Genomic DNA, 14,853 nt, shown 5'->3' on the forward strand with positions numbered 1-14,853 from the left:
TCAGTTTCATTCTCCAGAGCAGGCAAAGTCTTTTGAATGAGTTATGTACAAGGCTTTGCCTAATGGGATCATGATCTCACTTACATCCTCTGGATGGCTACTATAATATGATAAATAAAAGCATTGGTAATAACTAGCTGATTTCTGCCAGCAAGTAAGTACTTACATGCCTGGCCATTAGGGTTTGCAGCTGCTCTGATTCAGCTGTCAATGTCAGGGATCACTAATGAAAATTTACACCTAAATGTTCATTTTAGTCAATGATGAGAAAGAATGGTTATAATTGTTGTCTGAGAAAATCCAAAGAACTGGAATGGGAAGGAGTAGTAATTATACAATTGCCAGTGGAGCTATCCAGCTGCGGAATTGTTGTCTTCATGGAAATTGGTAAGAAAATAATCTTAGCATTGGTTTAATGGGTTTGTAGGTTGCTTTGATTCTCTTGTACTAGAGTTGCTTGTCTGCAGCTTGCTTTTGGTTTTTGGTTTTTTGTTTTTTAATTGAAAATAATTGTATTCAGTGGGAAATTATGTTCTTGGAATGCTGATTTTAAAAAAGGAAGAGAGTCAGGTTGGAGGGGAGATTAAGCTATGTGATTGTATTCATCAGTTGGTAACTGCCAAGCAATATGAATAAACAATGAAGAAATAAATAGAATTTCAGTGTGCAATCAGTTTTTACAATCTAATTTCTATAAAATATTCCCCCAGAAGTTAATTTAGTTGTTCTTTTTTTCTGTGGACACATTACTGCACACAAAGGACCTGCTGCTATTTTTTTTCCTAAAATACATGCACACTTTTTCAATAGATTTATTTCTGATTTGCTGTTTGGCACAGTTTTATCCTTCTGTCCTGAGATCTTTACAGGGTGCACCAGGTCTCTCAGGGGTGGATCAATACCTGCAAAAAGAACTAAGAAATACCTTTATGTTTTAGGCTAAGTTTGCAATTCCATCAACAGGTATTAATATGTGTACGTTCTTCACCCTTTGCCTTAAGCTGCATTTCATGTTCTTCTCGTGGAGATGAGAACCTGAACACAAAAATCTGATGATGAAGCCTACAACCCGCTTTTGGTAACAGAAGTTTTACAAAGGATTGTGTGTTTGAAAGACCACTTGTAGCAGCTCCTGGTTTGAACTTCATCAGCCTCATAGTCCTACTACCCACTTTCCTCTGCTTCATTTCACCATAGGCAAGAATTTACAGTGCTCTCGGTTACTCTGCCTACTGTTGTTTAGTTTATTGTGCCCTTATTTATAATTATAATAATTATCCCTATTAAGGTCCCACAGACTTTTTTTAAGTTCTTGCTCTTAGCATCCCAAGGTAAACCTAATTTTTAAATGTAACATTTGTTGCATAAAACCTTCTTAAAAAAAAAAGGGGGTTACTTCCACATGTTAAATTCTGATCCTAGAAATAGTAAGAATCAGCAGCATAATTTTTCTCCTTATAGAATAAACACATTATAGTTGTTAAATCATACTGGAGGATCTTAAAAATAGTTGAAAATGTGCTTATTTGTGTAATCGTTCTTATTTTGTCACTCGTGTTTAAACAATACAGTGACCATTGCTGAAAAGACCTTCTAAAAGGTTCATCTATTTGAATAAGAAAGTTTTGTATATTTTGAGTATTTACTCTCATTTGCAATATGCAACGATTCTTACCACTACTCTAAGGTAAAAGTGCATTTTGGGTTTTTTTTTTCCTGAGTGGATTGGGGTTTTTTGTTTTCAGGAATCTCATTACTTTTTATTAAATAGTTTAGGTTAACTGGTATTTACTTTTAAACTCACAAATCATCATAATCAGGGGGAGTCATCTTTCTCTACCTTTTACACTCATTAATATTAAATACCACTCATAGCCATCTTCACTGAGGATTTTTTTTCTTTTTGCATTCCCAAGCTAACTTAATGGAGCAGAAGAAACATTAGTGTCAACATAGTTTGAAAGAAAACTGTATATCTGTATGTCTATATATTCGTGTCTTGTGAAATACATTTCTTACTGTCCGTACTTAACAGTGATACCAAATTGTTTGTACAGTACCTTTGAGTTAGCTTATTAAAATTTGATAGGCATGTCAACTTGGAAACTTTTGTCTTCACTGGGGAGATACAGAGAGCCACTGAAATTCATTGTATGAGTGTCTGCTTTTTAATAATGTGGCTAGGGAGCCACTCTGCTCACATGTGATGGGGTTTCTCCCTTGATCAGGGGAACTGATCAGTGGCTTCTCTGGCAGCTGAGAGCCCTTGTGAGGGTTTGCACTTCCGCCGTAAGGCTCAGCTGCATGACTGAGGACACATTACAACACTTATTGCTAGATCCCACTGGAGTGGGAATCGGCTTGGAAGGAGTCAAGCTGTGGGGTGTGGAATTTACTGTACATCCACTTAACACACCTGCACCAGATCTGGGATGTCTATTGGTGTACTGTGAAATAAATACTGAGGTTCTGTGTTGTAGCAACACTCTCAGTATGGAAACCTGTAAGGTCTCATCTGCCTCAGTAGCCAGGCTGATGGGCTCAGGGGTCCCCCAAGGTTCTTTTCTGCATCATTTGCTTGTTGTAAAAGAACATCTGGAGGCCAGTACAGGCAGAGAATGTCTCCCTTGAACCTATCATTTAAGGAAAGTCTTGACTCAGGAAATATGGAGACAAGTCTATCATGCCAAATCTGGGGTGAACATTAGAGGCTGAGAGAGAAAACAATTTTGGAGGAAATCAACTGGCATTTGCCAGCCATTCAGAGGCACAAGTTGTTCCTGTATCTCTTCCTTGCAAGCTTCTGTATTTATTCTGTTTTCTTACTGAATATATGGACGGATAAAAAAAGAAAGGAAGGAAGAAATGCCCATCAGCCATGGAAGAAAATCATTAGTATCTTACAAATGTGCCTAATCTAAAGAAACTCAAGAACCTACATTCCCATCACTGTACATTCAGACTAAATCACTTTAATTTACTTTTTTTCCTCTAGGTTTTAATATCAACCCATTTCTGCAGTATCTCAAGTTTTGGTTGTTTTTCCAGTGGAAGCTCTATAGCCATTACCATGACAAAAGTTGAATAGCAACTCACAGCTGATCCAATTCTTTAGTTCTGTATGGTCAATTAATCTAGAATTCCATTTTTTTCTGGTACTTAGAAACAGGGGTTTGGGGGCTTTTTTATTTGTGTGTCTTAGCATCACTGAATCTGTCAATTGATTTGGATCTTTGACAGAATATTCCTTCTGCTTACCCTGCAGCATTAAAAGTTTCAAATGTTGATTTTGAAGGATGAGATCTATACTAAATCAAAGCTGCAATATATCTGTCTTACTCTGCCAAAGCTCAGACCTGGAACATGCTGTGAAACAGGCACACAACATGTGGGAGACTGAAAAGTTATTCATGCAGGAAATTTTAAAGCACTGTGGGATTCATTCCTTTAATGTAAATAACTCATTCTGTAACCACAGTTTCATTATCTTTTATTTTTTTAATATGTAAACTTTCAACAATGAGAATGAACGATTGCCAAAGCTATAGAAACTGTCAGTAGCTCTGGGGCTAAATTGAGGGGCAATGGATATGTGGGTGTGAGAGTTTTATTTACTGTCTCAGCTTTATCCTATTTGAAAATTCACTTGCTCTTGTGGAAGATGGAATGCACTCAGTGAGATGCAGCACAGTGCCGTGGGTTTCTACAGCATCTCTGGGGTGCAGCTTCATGCCAAGGGCGGGAGCTGGAGTAGGGTGGAAAAGAAAGATCAAGGGCAGGTCTTGGCCCACAGAACCACACTTTGGCAACCCCTTCTCCTTTTAGACTGTGGGACCTGAGTTAAGGCAACTGATCTTTCATTGTTAAAATGCTACCAGTAACTAAGCTGACAAGCAGTTTTAATGATCAAAAGGAAATTAACACAAAATTACGTTATCCTTCCCACACACACTGTATATTCGTGTATTAGGGAATTGCTGTTCCTAACTCCAAGCACATCAACTTTGATCAAGCCCATTATTCTGCTTTAAGTTTTTTGACAGCAACTAAAAATGAGAACACTTGAAACTAAAGCTATATTTCATGTGTATTAACTTTAACAGAAGTGTCTGGGTTAACTTAAGCATGATTATGACTAGTTGCAGAAGTGTGTGTATCAGCACTCAATTTAATTTACAAATACCTCTTTCCTCTTGGTCTCAGCAAGCACTTTTGGTTTAAATGAGGTATAATGTGACATGGAAAATAAAGTGCTTGCAAGTAGCATAGCAGTTAGTGTAATATTGCGGTTGCTACAGTGAGTTCAGTGAAGCAATGAGAAGCAACAATGATGAGTGAAAATGTTGAAAGTGAAGAATGGCCCAGAGATATATCTCGTTGGGGTTGGGTTCTTCCTCTGTTGTCATATCCTGTCTCCAGGTGCCACCCTAGCCTGCTGGCACCAGAGAGGGAGATCTCAGCCCCACTGAAGGCAGGGGGAGGTTTGTCATTGGTATTAGTGGAAAAAGGATTTTTTTGGAGTGTCTTTGGTTGAAGCATTGGTCACAGATGTGTCATGACAGAGCTCAAGTACTCTATCAGGACCACCAGCATGGTCTCTGGCTCCAGTCCTGTGCAAAAACCAAACTGCCTTGAACAGTTCGTGATTTTTACTGCTGTAGGCAGCTAATCTTCTGTCCTTGTTTTCAGGCTTTCGCTTTAGAGAAAGTGCTGGCCAAAAGTATGTGGCTCCTTGATAATCACAAGCTGCTCTAGCAAGCCCATGAAAGCTGCAGCAGCTGGCTTTCACTTTGGCATAACAAAGCTGAGAAGGCAGAGTCGGGGGCTGGACAAAGCGTGAAACCCTGAATGCTGTCCCCAGCTTACCCATTGTGCAGCACCATGGGAGTTGCATTTCCTACTGTCAGCAAAGTGTGCGGCAGAGACCCGCAGGTAAAAAAGCAATATGCCAGACCTTTGCCCCTTTCCAAACTTGAAACTTAAAACAAAAGCTACCAATGAGCAACAAAAACAAACAAACAAAAGAGGACTAAAGCGGTGAAATCCTTTTGTTGGGAGAAATATTGCCAGTAGCATCACCACTGCAGCCCATTTGGGAAACATCTTCTTATTGATGTGAAGTTTGCCTCAAAAAATGGGACGACAGAGACACCCTACTGCAGAGACCTTTGGCAACAATAACTTCATTTGCACAAATTCTTCATTTGCATGTAAAAGGGAGTTATTTAAAAAGACATTTTGTAAATGCATGGTTTCTGTTCAGCTTAAAACATGCTTGCCTTTCTCTGATGTGTTTAAGCTTATGAGTTGAGAATTGCCTAGGAAAGTTTCTTTTTGCTTAGTTTTTGAAGTCTCCAATATCATGTCTCAGCAGGATTAAGAACCCTTACTTGGAAAAGTGGAAAAGCTGCAGTGTTCAGAAGAATGAGGCCAGAATATTAGGCGCTACATTTCCATGGCATTTCAGCCTAAAACTGGGCTTCTGGCAGCAAAAGATGGGACATGATCCTTCCTTGTTATCTTACACCTTGGGCAGTGGTTCATGTTTGCTTAAGTAAGCTTAGGGCAGCCTATGTGCCGTCGCTGTGTGAGGTGCAAGACAGAGGAGACCCAAGACAGTTGTATTTAGCGTAGTGCTACTTGAATTTGGAAGAGTAAGTGCAAAACCAACCAAGGCTGCAATACTGCAAAGTGAGTCAGGTCTTCACATTCATATGACATTTGTTTGACTTCAGAAGGACATGGGAGGGACATAAGGACATGGCCTCAGCGCTGCTTGCTGACTTGGGGCCTGTGTCATGGGTTTGATCAAGTATGAGCAACACATGCATACAATCAGTTTTACAATTTTGAATACAGCTATTTGAGAGTACAATTAAACTATTATGTAAACTTCGTATTAGAACATATGTTACTGATTTAAATAACATCCAGGCTTTAAAAGTTTTTGCTTCTGATGTCAGAATTATCTGTACAACCAAATCATTGTGTGCTGACATGTGGACTGGATCATTGTTATCACAGTGCTGCTTGATAAATTCTACTTGATTTCTGTAGATCAGAGATGAGATTTCTTTTTTTCCTTTATTTTGGAAGAGTGTAACTTGGTCACTTTTTAAAAATCTGAATCTCTTCAATTACTAGTGCATCTGTTTTCAGAGCGACCTTAAAAACGAAATGATATCCACATTAATGGCTATTTTAGATATATTGCTACTGAAGATTTACTCAACAGATGCATGTGTGCTTTGAGATAGTTTGCAAGTTCAGTGGATTTAGTGTTTTCTTTCAAGGTGAATGATTCAAAAACAGCTTCCAAAAGAAACTATGGTTTTAAAGCTGATGAATGTGTTCAGGGTTGTGCTGTTAAGTGTTTACCGGGTAGCTTGATCTCAGTGGAGCTATTCAAGATTTATTGTGGTGAAACCAAGAGCAGGATTTGGCTCTCTAGGTCTGGTCTCTGTCCAGTAAAATTTTGGCTGGAACGATCAATCCCTGAAGAACAAGGATGTTGGATTAATGGAGGAACACATTATTTCTCAAACTTGTTATTAGGTGTTGCAAGCCAAACTGTTCCTTGCCCCTCTGCTCTCTCCCAGGCTGGGGGAGTGATGACAAGATGGGAGCATCAGATTTCATGGGAAAGAAATCCTAAAGAGTCGTGCACAAGTGCAATGGGTGTTGCCAAGACCCTCACAGAAACACGGAGTCGTTTGATTCATTCCCATCCCTGCAGCAGTATCTGGAGATAGTTAGAATCCAGGTTTCAAACCCTTCAGTTTATTAGCATTACTTTTTAAAAATCAATTATAAATGCAAGTTTGTGGGTCCAAAGTGAAACTATATGTTGGTTTCTTGGCACTTTTGGATACTAAAAACATGATCTGGTATTCAGTGTGTGTTCTTCAGGCAAGTGCGTAGGTGCATGTGGAGTAATTGCTCTGGAGGACACTGGTTTGGCAACCTCAGAGGCTGTAATCCTCTGTTTATCACAACTAAAAGATACGATGTACACATTCCCACCACATGCCCTGTCTCTGCTTCAAACCTGAGCTGCAGGATATGCAGTGGCTTTACCTATTACTTCCTTGCCCTTTCTCTTAAGTTCCCAGCTTCCATGTCACTCGGGACGGGAAACTTGTCTACTAGAACTGAATTATCCGTTGTGTACATTAATGGGAGCTACGTTTCCTCTGCAGTGCCCTCTGCTTCTTTCAATATGGTCTTTGTCATTTGCACATTACTGAGGCACTCCTGTGCTACACCACATGACCCACTGCCACCAGCCTTGTACAATGTCTCATTTTTTTTCCTATTTCAGCTGTCAAACTTCTCAATCATATGCTCAACCCTATTTTTTTTTTTTTTTTAAGAGAAGCTGTCACTTTCTTTATGTTTATGTCATGCCTAATACAGGAGGGTTCTGGTCTCTGACATGTGCCTCATTAATCTTTGTCTCAGTCAATGATTATTTTGGGGGGAGTGTTTTATTACACCTCATGTATAATTTTAGTGGATTTTCTCTCTTGCTCACCTTGTAATTTGTTATAAAGAGTTTATTATTGTATTAAAACAATTTACCCTGGTGAATTATTATCAGGGAGATTCCTGTTAATTCCATTTCTTGTTAAAAAGTCATGAGATGCCTCTCCCTGTTTTGGTCTGATCTGACCCTCTGCGCTTGACATAAATGAAAACATACCCGTGTGCATGCTTGCACGCACACGGCAGTCATGCGTGCTCACACAGCTCCTTTCTTTGCTCTGGCCCCCTCCAAGATGGACGTGCTGGATGCAATAGGGCTGGTCCCAGAGGAGGCACTCCCATCTCTTGCAAGCTCTTAAGTTCTCTTCTCACCAGCCAGAATGTTTCAGAAGTATTTTCAGAAGTGCAGGTGCATGCGGCTGTGGGGAGCAGCTTGCTTTGACTTACATTGCCATTTCACCTCACAGCAGACAAGCTCTTAGGAGCAATTATCTGTGTAGTAATTAACAAGGGAGTTTTCTCTGATGCTGCAGCGTGATTCACACAGATTCCAAGAGATTAGTTTGTTAGTTACCGAATAAAATATTTGCAGATGTACTTTGCTGTGATAACATCTCTGACTGGAGATGACTTGTTACGGACGCAGGAGTAAAGATCTGTAGGGCCAAAATGTGACTGCATGATCCAGAATTTTAGGCTCTTCCAGCAGCTAGCATGACCCCAGAGTCAGTGAGGGGAACTTTGTTCCTGGCTTTAACTTGCAGCAAAGTTCTGCGATCGGGGCTGGGCAGAGGAAAAAGTCCTTTTGCCTCTTCTCCTCACTGCTGCTTGTCTACAGTAGCAGGGAAGGAGAGACAGCAATCATTTGCCCTTCCTAAGAGGTGAAGTACTCTTCTGAAGAGGAAGAGGACAAAGATGCCTTGGGTTGCTAGCTCCCTTTCCTGAAATAGACAGCAAATGTGGGCTGAGTGATACCAAACAGTGCAACAAAGTTCATGCTTTCTTAGTATATTATGTCATGAGTTAAAGGTGAGCTTGGGACAGCCAACTTTTGTCTCCTAAGAAGCCAGTTTGCATTAGCTTTCCTTTTTTTTTTTTTCTTTTCTGAAGTGTCTGTGTAAGCATTTCTTAATAACGAGACCTGTTATCAAACACTGGCCTGTACTGCAAACAAATGCAGCAGTTCTACCTTTTGCAAGTACCCAAGACGTGGGCTATACAACTGAATTCTTTTCTCTGCAATACTAATACTAATCAACAATGTTTAATATCTTGATTAGTATTAACCTTATTAAACATGCTGCTCCTGACTTGTGCTGAAGTTAGCTGTAGGAGAGTCAGAGCTGCAACTCGTGAATGAAAATGCTACAGATTTGAAACTATAGAGTTGGCAGTGTAAATTGTAAAGAGTAAGGTAAGTAGGTTTTAGAAGTAATTTAAATTAGTGTCTTCTGATGGTGTCTGCAGCAGGAGAATGTTTGAAGATTTGTTGGCTAATAATTCATAGTGAATATGTGCTGTGCATGACTTAGCAGGTGCGGTGAGTAGGGACTGACCCCATTTGTGTGCACTGGTTTAGCCATAGCCAGCACTGGAACTGAAAACCATAACACACAGAGGGAAATATGATTTAACTGTATAAGTCTTTGACCTCTGAGTAGGAGGAGGGGACTGCTTTTTCAAAATTCATGAAGTGATATAGGTTTTAGCAATGGAGGGGATAGCTGTTTCTTCCCAGGGCCTTGCATAAAATCTGCTTGGGAATTAGTCCATTGCTTTATTTTGGCATGCTTTGTATTGACAGAGAAACGTTAAGAACAAGCATGTTACTGAAAGCTCCTTGTGTGGCAAAAAACCTTCTGTTAGGAGGTACAAGACAAAGAAAAAAATAAAAATTAAATTCATTAATCATACCTTACCATACATATGTAAAATAATCAGGTTAGGTTGTCTTCAGTTTTGATGGCCTAATAAACAGAGCGTCTATCAGAAACACTGTTTCAATGGTACAAAAATGAGCGTGACCACTTTCTTTAGCTATGTTCAGCAGTTTACAGAAAGGAAAATTCTGTACCAAAATTTGCCTGAAATTTGAAAAACTCGTCAGTGCTTTAAGTGGTTTGTGAAATGAGCAATGTAGTTCCTTCACATTACTCCTAATGCCATATTTGTGTTTATGGATGTGTTGGCCTTGGTTGCTGGTAGGTTCTACTTTTGTAATTTAATTTCTTTCCTATTATACACATGCAGCTTACAAATCTAATAATAAATTTATATAAATATTACTTTGGAGGCATCTGTTCCTTAAGGAAGCCTTAGAAACCAGTGTTTGTTTTATTTATAAAATACAACGTAAATAGTCCCTAGAAGATCTTCTGCAAGGCTGGGGATGTGGCAACATACAGGGACATTACAATCCTTCAGGACAGGCAAATCTGAATGAGTACTTGGAAGGAAATGTGATAAACTTCCATCTTTTTAGGTGCTTATCTGGTCACAGGTACAGCGACACAATACCAAGTGTTCCCTGTTGCCCTGATAGCTGTAAAAGGTAGAGGTAAAGTAAGTTTGCAGCAAATTGGCAGAAGGAATTTTATTGTTTATACATGAAGGGAGTTTCTGCATGTGCTTGGCTTGCTTTACCCATGTGTCTCTACTAGGCAGCTATGTCCTGTGTCAGTACGGGCAAGCTGCCTAGATACACAAACTTCAGTGAAGCAGTTGTGGTTTATGACAGTTGAGGGTTTTCTCCTGTAAGGAGGAGTAGCCTTAGACAGAAGGAGATGTGCTGTGTGACTGAGATTTTTCTTATTGGCTTTGTTCTGGCCATTAGATCAACTGCATTGTTTGTACTTCAAAGGCTATAAACTGTTATGCAAACACATTGCATGGTGTATCCATCGTGAGCTTACTTAAATTTGCAGCACCGAAAAAAGAGACGATCAGAGGCACCCAGTGCATGGGGCTCCTGCGGTGGTGGTGGATGGATGAAGCGAGACAGGTCTGAATGATGCCTGTGGACAAACCCAGAAGGCAGAGGGGTGAAAATCCCCAATTTCACACTAGAAATTCCTATTCAATCCTGTATTGGGCAAATCGCAGGAGAGAGGCATCTGGGCATATTTTTCCATGCATCCATCTTTTATTCAGCTTTATGTAGTCTCTTTTCTCCTGACATGACCCTTCCCAAGTGTTCAGATAGTGGAGAAACAACAACAAAAAAAAAAAAAAAAAAAAAAAATAAAATGGCAAGAATACATTCACGCTGGTAAAAGTACTGTTCCTGGCCTCTTGGACTGCCTGGCTGTGCAGTATCCCTGAAGCAGACAATTTGACTGTAGGGGTTTTTTCTGCAAGGCTGCATCAAAGCTGCAAGAGGTTCTCAGAGGGCAATGCAAAGCTGCTCTTTTCCCCCATGATCCATAGAGGGAAGACATGAGTAAGAGAACTGTATTCCAAGATCGGAAGGGACCCCATGACCATATTATTTTCTCGTCTGCAATTTTGCCTAAACAATGCATGAAAGTATTATTTAATTATTAATTTATTTATTATAACATACATTATAAAAATTGATATTATTTAAAGATAGCCAGTCCACCATTTTTAAGTCCAAGAATCTCTATTTAAGAACTATTTTAGCTGTTTGAATATGGTCCTGGGTAACTGGCCCTGCCTGAGCAGGACTGGAGAAGATTACTTCCGGGCGTCCCTTCCGACATTAGCCATTGCTGTGATTCTGTGAACTCCTCTGATAAAGTGTCCTCATATATAGTTCCCCACTGATTAGCTGTTTGTTATTAGATAGCCTGACATCATGGTTACAGTAAAGAATTCTGAGTTTCTGATTGCTTTGTTATTTCATAAAGTGCCGTATTTTGTTTATAATTGAGTAGTGGCTTTATGCAGCTTGGTGTTATGGAAGGTGGTTCAGGCCCTACTTTGATTTGCCACCATTTCTGCGTTTTGCATTATCTTTGTATTGCACACTGTGGCAATGGACTTAAGCAGGTCAGTATGTGGTTTTCTGGGTTAGGTCCAGAAAGGTTGGAATTCATATAAATGATCCCTTATTTCTATTTTGCTAGGCTAAAAGGGTAGGCAAATATGATGGAACGGATTATAATTTTCTGCTGATTCAAAAAATGTTATTTGGCAAGAGTGCTATTCCTTTCAACTGCAAAATCAGAAGAAAGGTAACTCCATAAGAGGACAGAGTGAGGTGACTTTGCAGTCAGCTGAGATATGTTAATTTGGGTTATGTGTGTAGAGCGAATGATGCTAACATAAACAAACTTCACTTAATTCTTAGCAGTTACCTGCCATTTTTGACAGAATTACCATGATGTAGCTCTTGGAAGAATCTTAATCAAACTGAACTGGAGCGACATGTTGTCATACAAGAGCAAAGATCTCTGAGAGGTAGAGAGAGATATAATTTTATTCTCCACCTTTGAAGGTGAACATTTTTAGTGACATTTCTTGTAAACAATGTGGAATTTGAAGGATGTAGCAATGGCCTAGTCTTAGGAAAAAGAAGCAACTTTTGATTTCCTTCATCCGTTCAAATAGAGCTTGGATTGTTTCTTTTATAAGGGATCTTGGAACCACATTGTCCCATCTCTACATCCTGTGGATGACTCACTGTGGGCTCCCAGATTTAGATGGGATCTCCTCCTGCAACTCTCTAAGAGTAAGTATAGATGTGTCCTGCCAAATGACAATCTCAAAACTATCTTCAGTTGATACTTTTTACTTGTAGTCTTTTTTCTCTTCTCACTCTTTGTTTTTCTAAAGGACTTTAGTTAAATGCCTTGAATTGCATGTGTTAGGTTAAAAGATGCCACAGTTTTTGGTTTTTTTTTCATGAGGTGTAACATTCGGGTCTGATCCTGAAGATGCCTAATGCAGCATAGCGTTCTTTGCCATATTAGCCCCAGTTATTTAATGTGGCAGCGGCCACACTTGAAAAATGTTCACTTGCATGCTTATTTCATGCTGTCATGTAATATTTCAAATATTAGAAAACATTTTGCAAAGCTTGAGTGTTGCCTGTGCAGTCTGTGGTTTACATATTTGTTTTGTTTACTTCTGCTGAGGAACTCTACATAGCCTATAACAATATCTCTGAGCTGAGCCAGCTGCCCTGGCTGGATCACCTTGAAGTTTTGGACCTGGAAGGTAACAATATTGAGGACATCAACCAGATGCAGTACCTGGGACTTTGTTGCAAGTTGAGCCGCTTGACAGTGGAGGGCAACCCTATTTGTCTGAAGCCAAATGCAGAATCTACAGAGGTGGGAACTTGGTTTGCGTATATTGTGTTAATTTTTGACAATGCATTTTTAGTTTTGAGTTGGAAATAAGAAATGTTTCTGCATCTTCTTATTGTATCATTCTGAGTGATGATATGGGATGTATTTCCCATTTTTCATTTCTGTTGATATTGTCTTCTCATGGGTATTGTCTCCAAGATGAGCACCAACGAAATACGAGGAGTGCTAGTGAGACTCAAGCATGTTTCCTAGCAGTGTGTTCCTTCTTACCTATGAGAATGGGATTGATCTAGAAACGAGCTTTTTCTGATCCGTACAGCTGTTCTATCTACTCCCAGCTTCAAGAGCAAACAGGCATCTCAAAGGAAGACCAAGGAGAGCATGGACCCCAGCTATTTGGATCTTTCTAGCCTGTAGGGATCTTGCAGCAGGTTAGAAGGCAGCCAATATTTTTCTTACAAAATGTGCCATTTGCAATGTCTCAGTTACATGTCTGTATTAGGGCTTTTACATTTCTTTTAGGAGGCTCTCTGGTCCAACAGCAAGTGCTCCAGGACCACCACACTCAGAAGTTGAACCCTCAGAAAAACAAAGCTTGAGATAACTAGGAAAAGCAGTGTTGTAGGAACCGCTACTTGTCCTTTCCCCTGAAAGGTTAAAATCAAATGACCAAAAATTACAGTAGTTCACCTCTTATTACTGAAATTATAAAACCATTTCTGTGGAGGTTCTGTGGAGGTGTTGAGGGCATGAGATCCTCTGTGTCACAAAGATGAAAACACAATGATACATGATCTGTTGGCATATAAAACCAAACATCTTGGCATATACTGAAAAGGTAACTGGAGGAAAAGCAGAGTTTAAAAAACTTGGTCAAAAAAGACTATTGCTCATTTTTGTCACATAATGTCTAATGCATATCATCAGATGACAGTTTATGGCCAGTGCGCAATATATTGTCATCCAGGTCTTTTGGAAGGTCACAGGCCTATGCACATACACATAGATATGTAATACACAGCACTCACTTTGAATGCTGCAGTCCCCAATGGCTCCATAAAGAGCTGATAACGCAGGGGTTAGAAAGCAAAGCAGGGCTTGGTGCTGTGACTCCGCTGTGCCATGTTCCGTAGCTTCGCTGTGCATTTCAAAATGATCATGCCCATGCTACTAATTTTCATAAAAGGTTGGGTTCGATATTTATCCTGGATTTAGACTTGAAAACTGAGGTGCTATCACTAACAGTCAATCATGTAGTAGACATAAACATATTTTAAATATTCTCACTTCTTAGATAGATGAGTTATTAGCATTTTTCAGATTTAATTGTTAGCTTGATCATATTCCTCAGTAAAATGAGCCACAGAAGGTAGTGCTTTAGCTATGATAATATTCCTCTCTGGAATACAAAAGAAAATATTGTACTCTTGCCTTTCTGTTTTGAACTGGTAGAAGTATACTTCAGAGACTACACTTGTAACTATCTGTAACCAAAGGATGCAATCATGAGAGGAAAAAACATATTCCTACAGTAAGGAAGCACTGCCTGCTTCTCATGGACAAAGTATGCTTAATATTTTGGCTCTCATGGAGTCAAATACAACTTCTGACACTTCCTTGCCATAGCTTCCTACCTTGAAAATGGTGAGGTATATCCTAACAGCATAGAAAGACTCTCGTCATTCCTGCTAGGCAAAAGTGGTGATTTTGGAGGATGTCATTTTCTCTTGGCATCTTCAGTCCTTAAATGTACTTGTAATGGAGAAATGACAGATTGCCCTTGGTTTGTTTAGCTGAGGAAATGAGTCCTTGGGATGCTGCTGCGTGTTGTCACGTAAGAGGAGTTCAAAGAGGAGTGGTATGTGGTCATGAGCCCTACTGCTCTCCTCCACGCTGAATGGCTGTCTCTATTCCTGTGCTATTAGTTGCATTCAAATGCCAGCCAGAATTTGGTGAGGGATGGTGTGTTTTACACTGAACTGTAACAGAGACAGACTGTAAGTTCACTGTAGTCTCTGACCCAGTCTCCATGCTGGGAAGCTGCTCAGCCCCAGGGTGGTTACAAAGGTGGCCCTTCCCTCAGCTGCTGAGA

The 14,853-nt window shown here is 39.8% G+C and overlaps 1 protein-coding gene across 1 annotated transcript in view; it reads left to right on the forward strand.

Annotated features, from left to right (window-relative positions):
• LRRC56 (leucine rich repeat containing 56) overlaps window positions 1–14,853 on the forward strand; it is a 67,944-nt gene that overhangs the window by 36,290 nt on the left and 16,801 nt on the right. The window contains exons 6-7 of the mRNA XM_030484646.1: window positions 12,082–12,178; window positions 12,585–12,782. Coding sequence (XP_030340506.1) covers window positions 12,082–12,178; window positions 12,585–12,782 — 295 coding nt within the window. The remainder of the gene's footprint in view (window positions 1–12,081; window positions 12,179–12,584; window positions 12,783–14,853) is intronic.

The sequence above is a fragment of the Strigops habroptila genome, chromosome 4 (assembly GCF_004027225.2).
Source record: "Strigops habroptila isolate Jane chromosome 4, bStrHab1.2.pri, whole genome shotgun sequence".
Taxonomy (NCBI): domain Eukaryota; kingdom Metazoa; phylum Chordata; class Aves; order Psittaciformes; family Psittacidae; genus Strigops; species Strigops habroptila.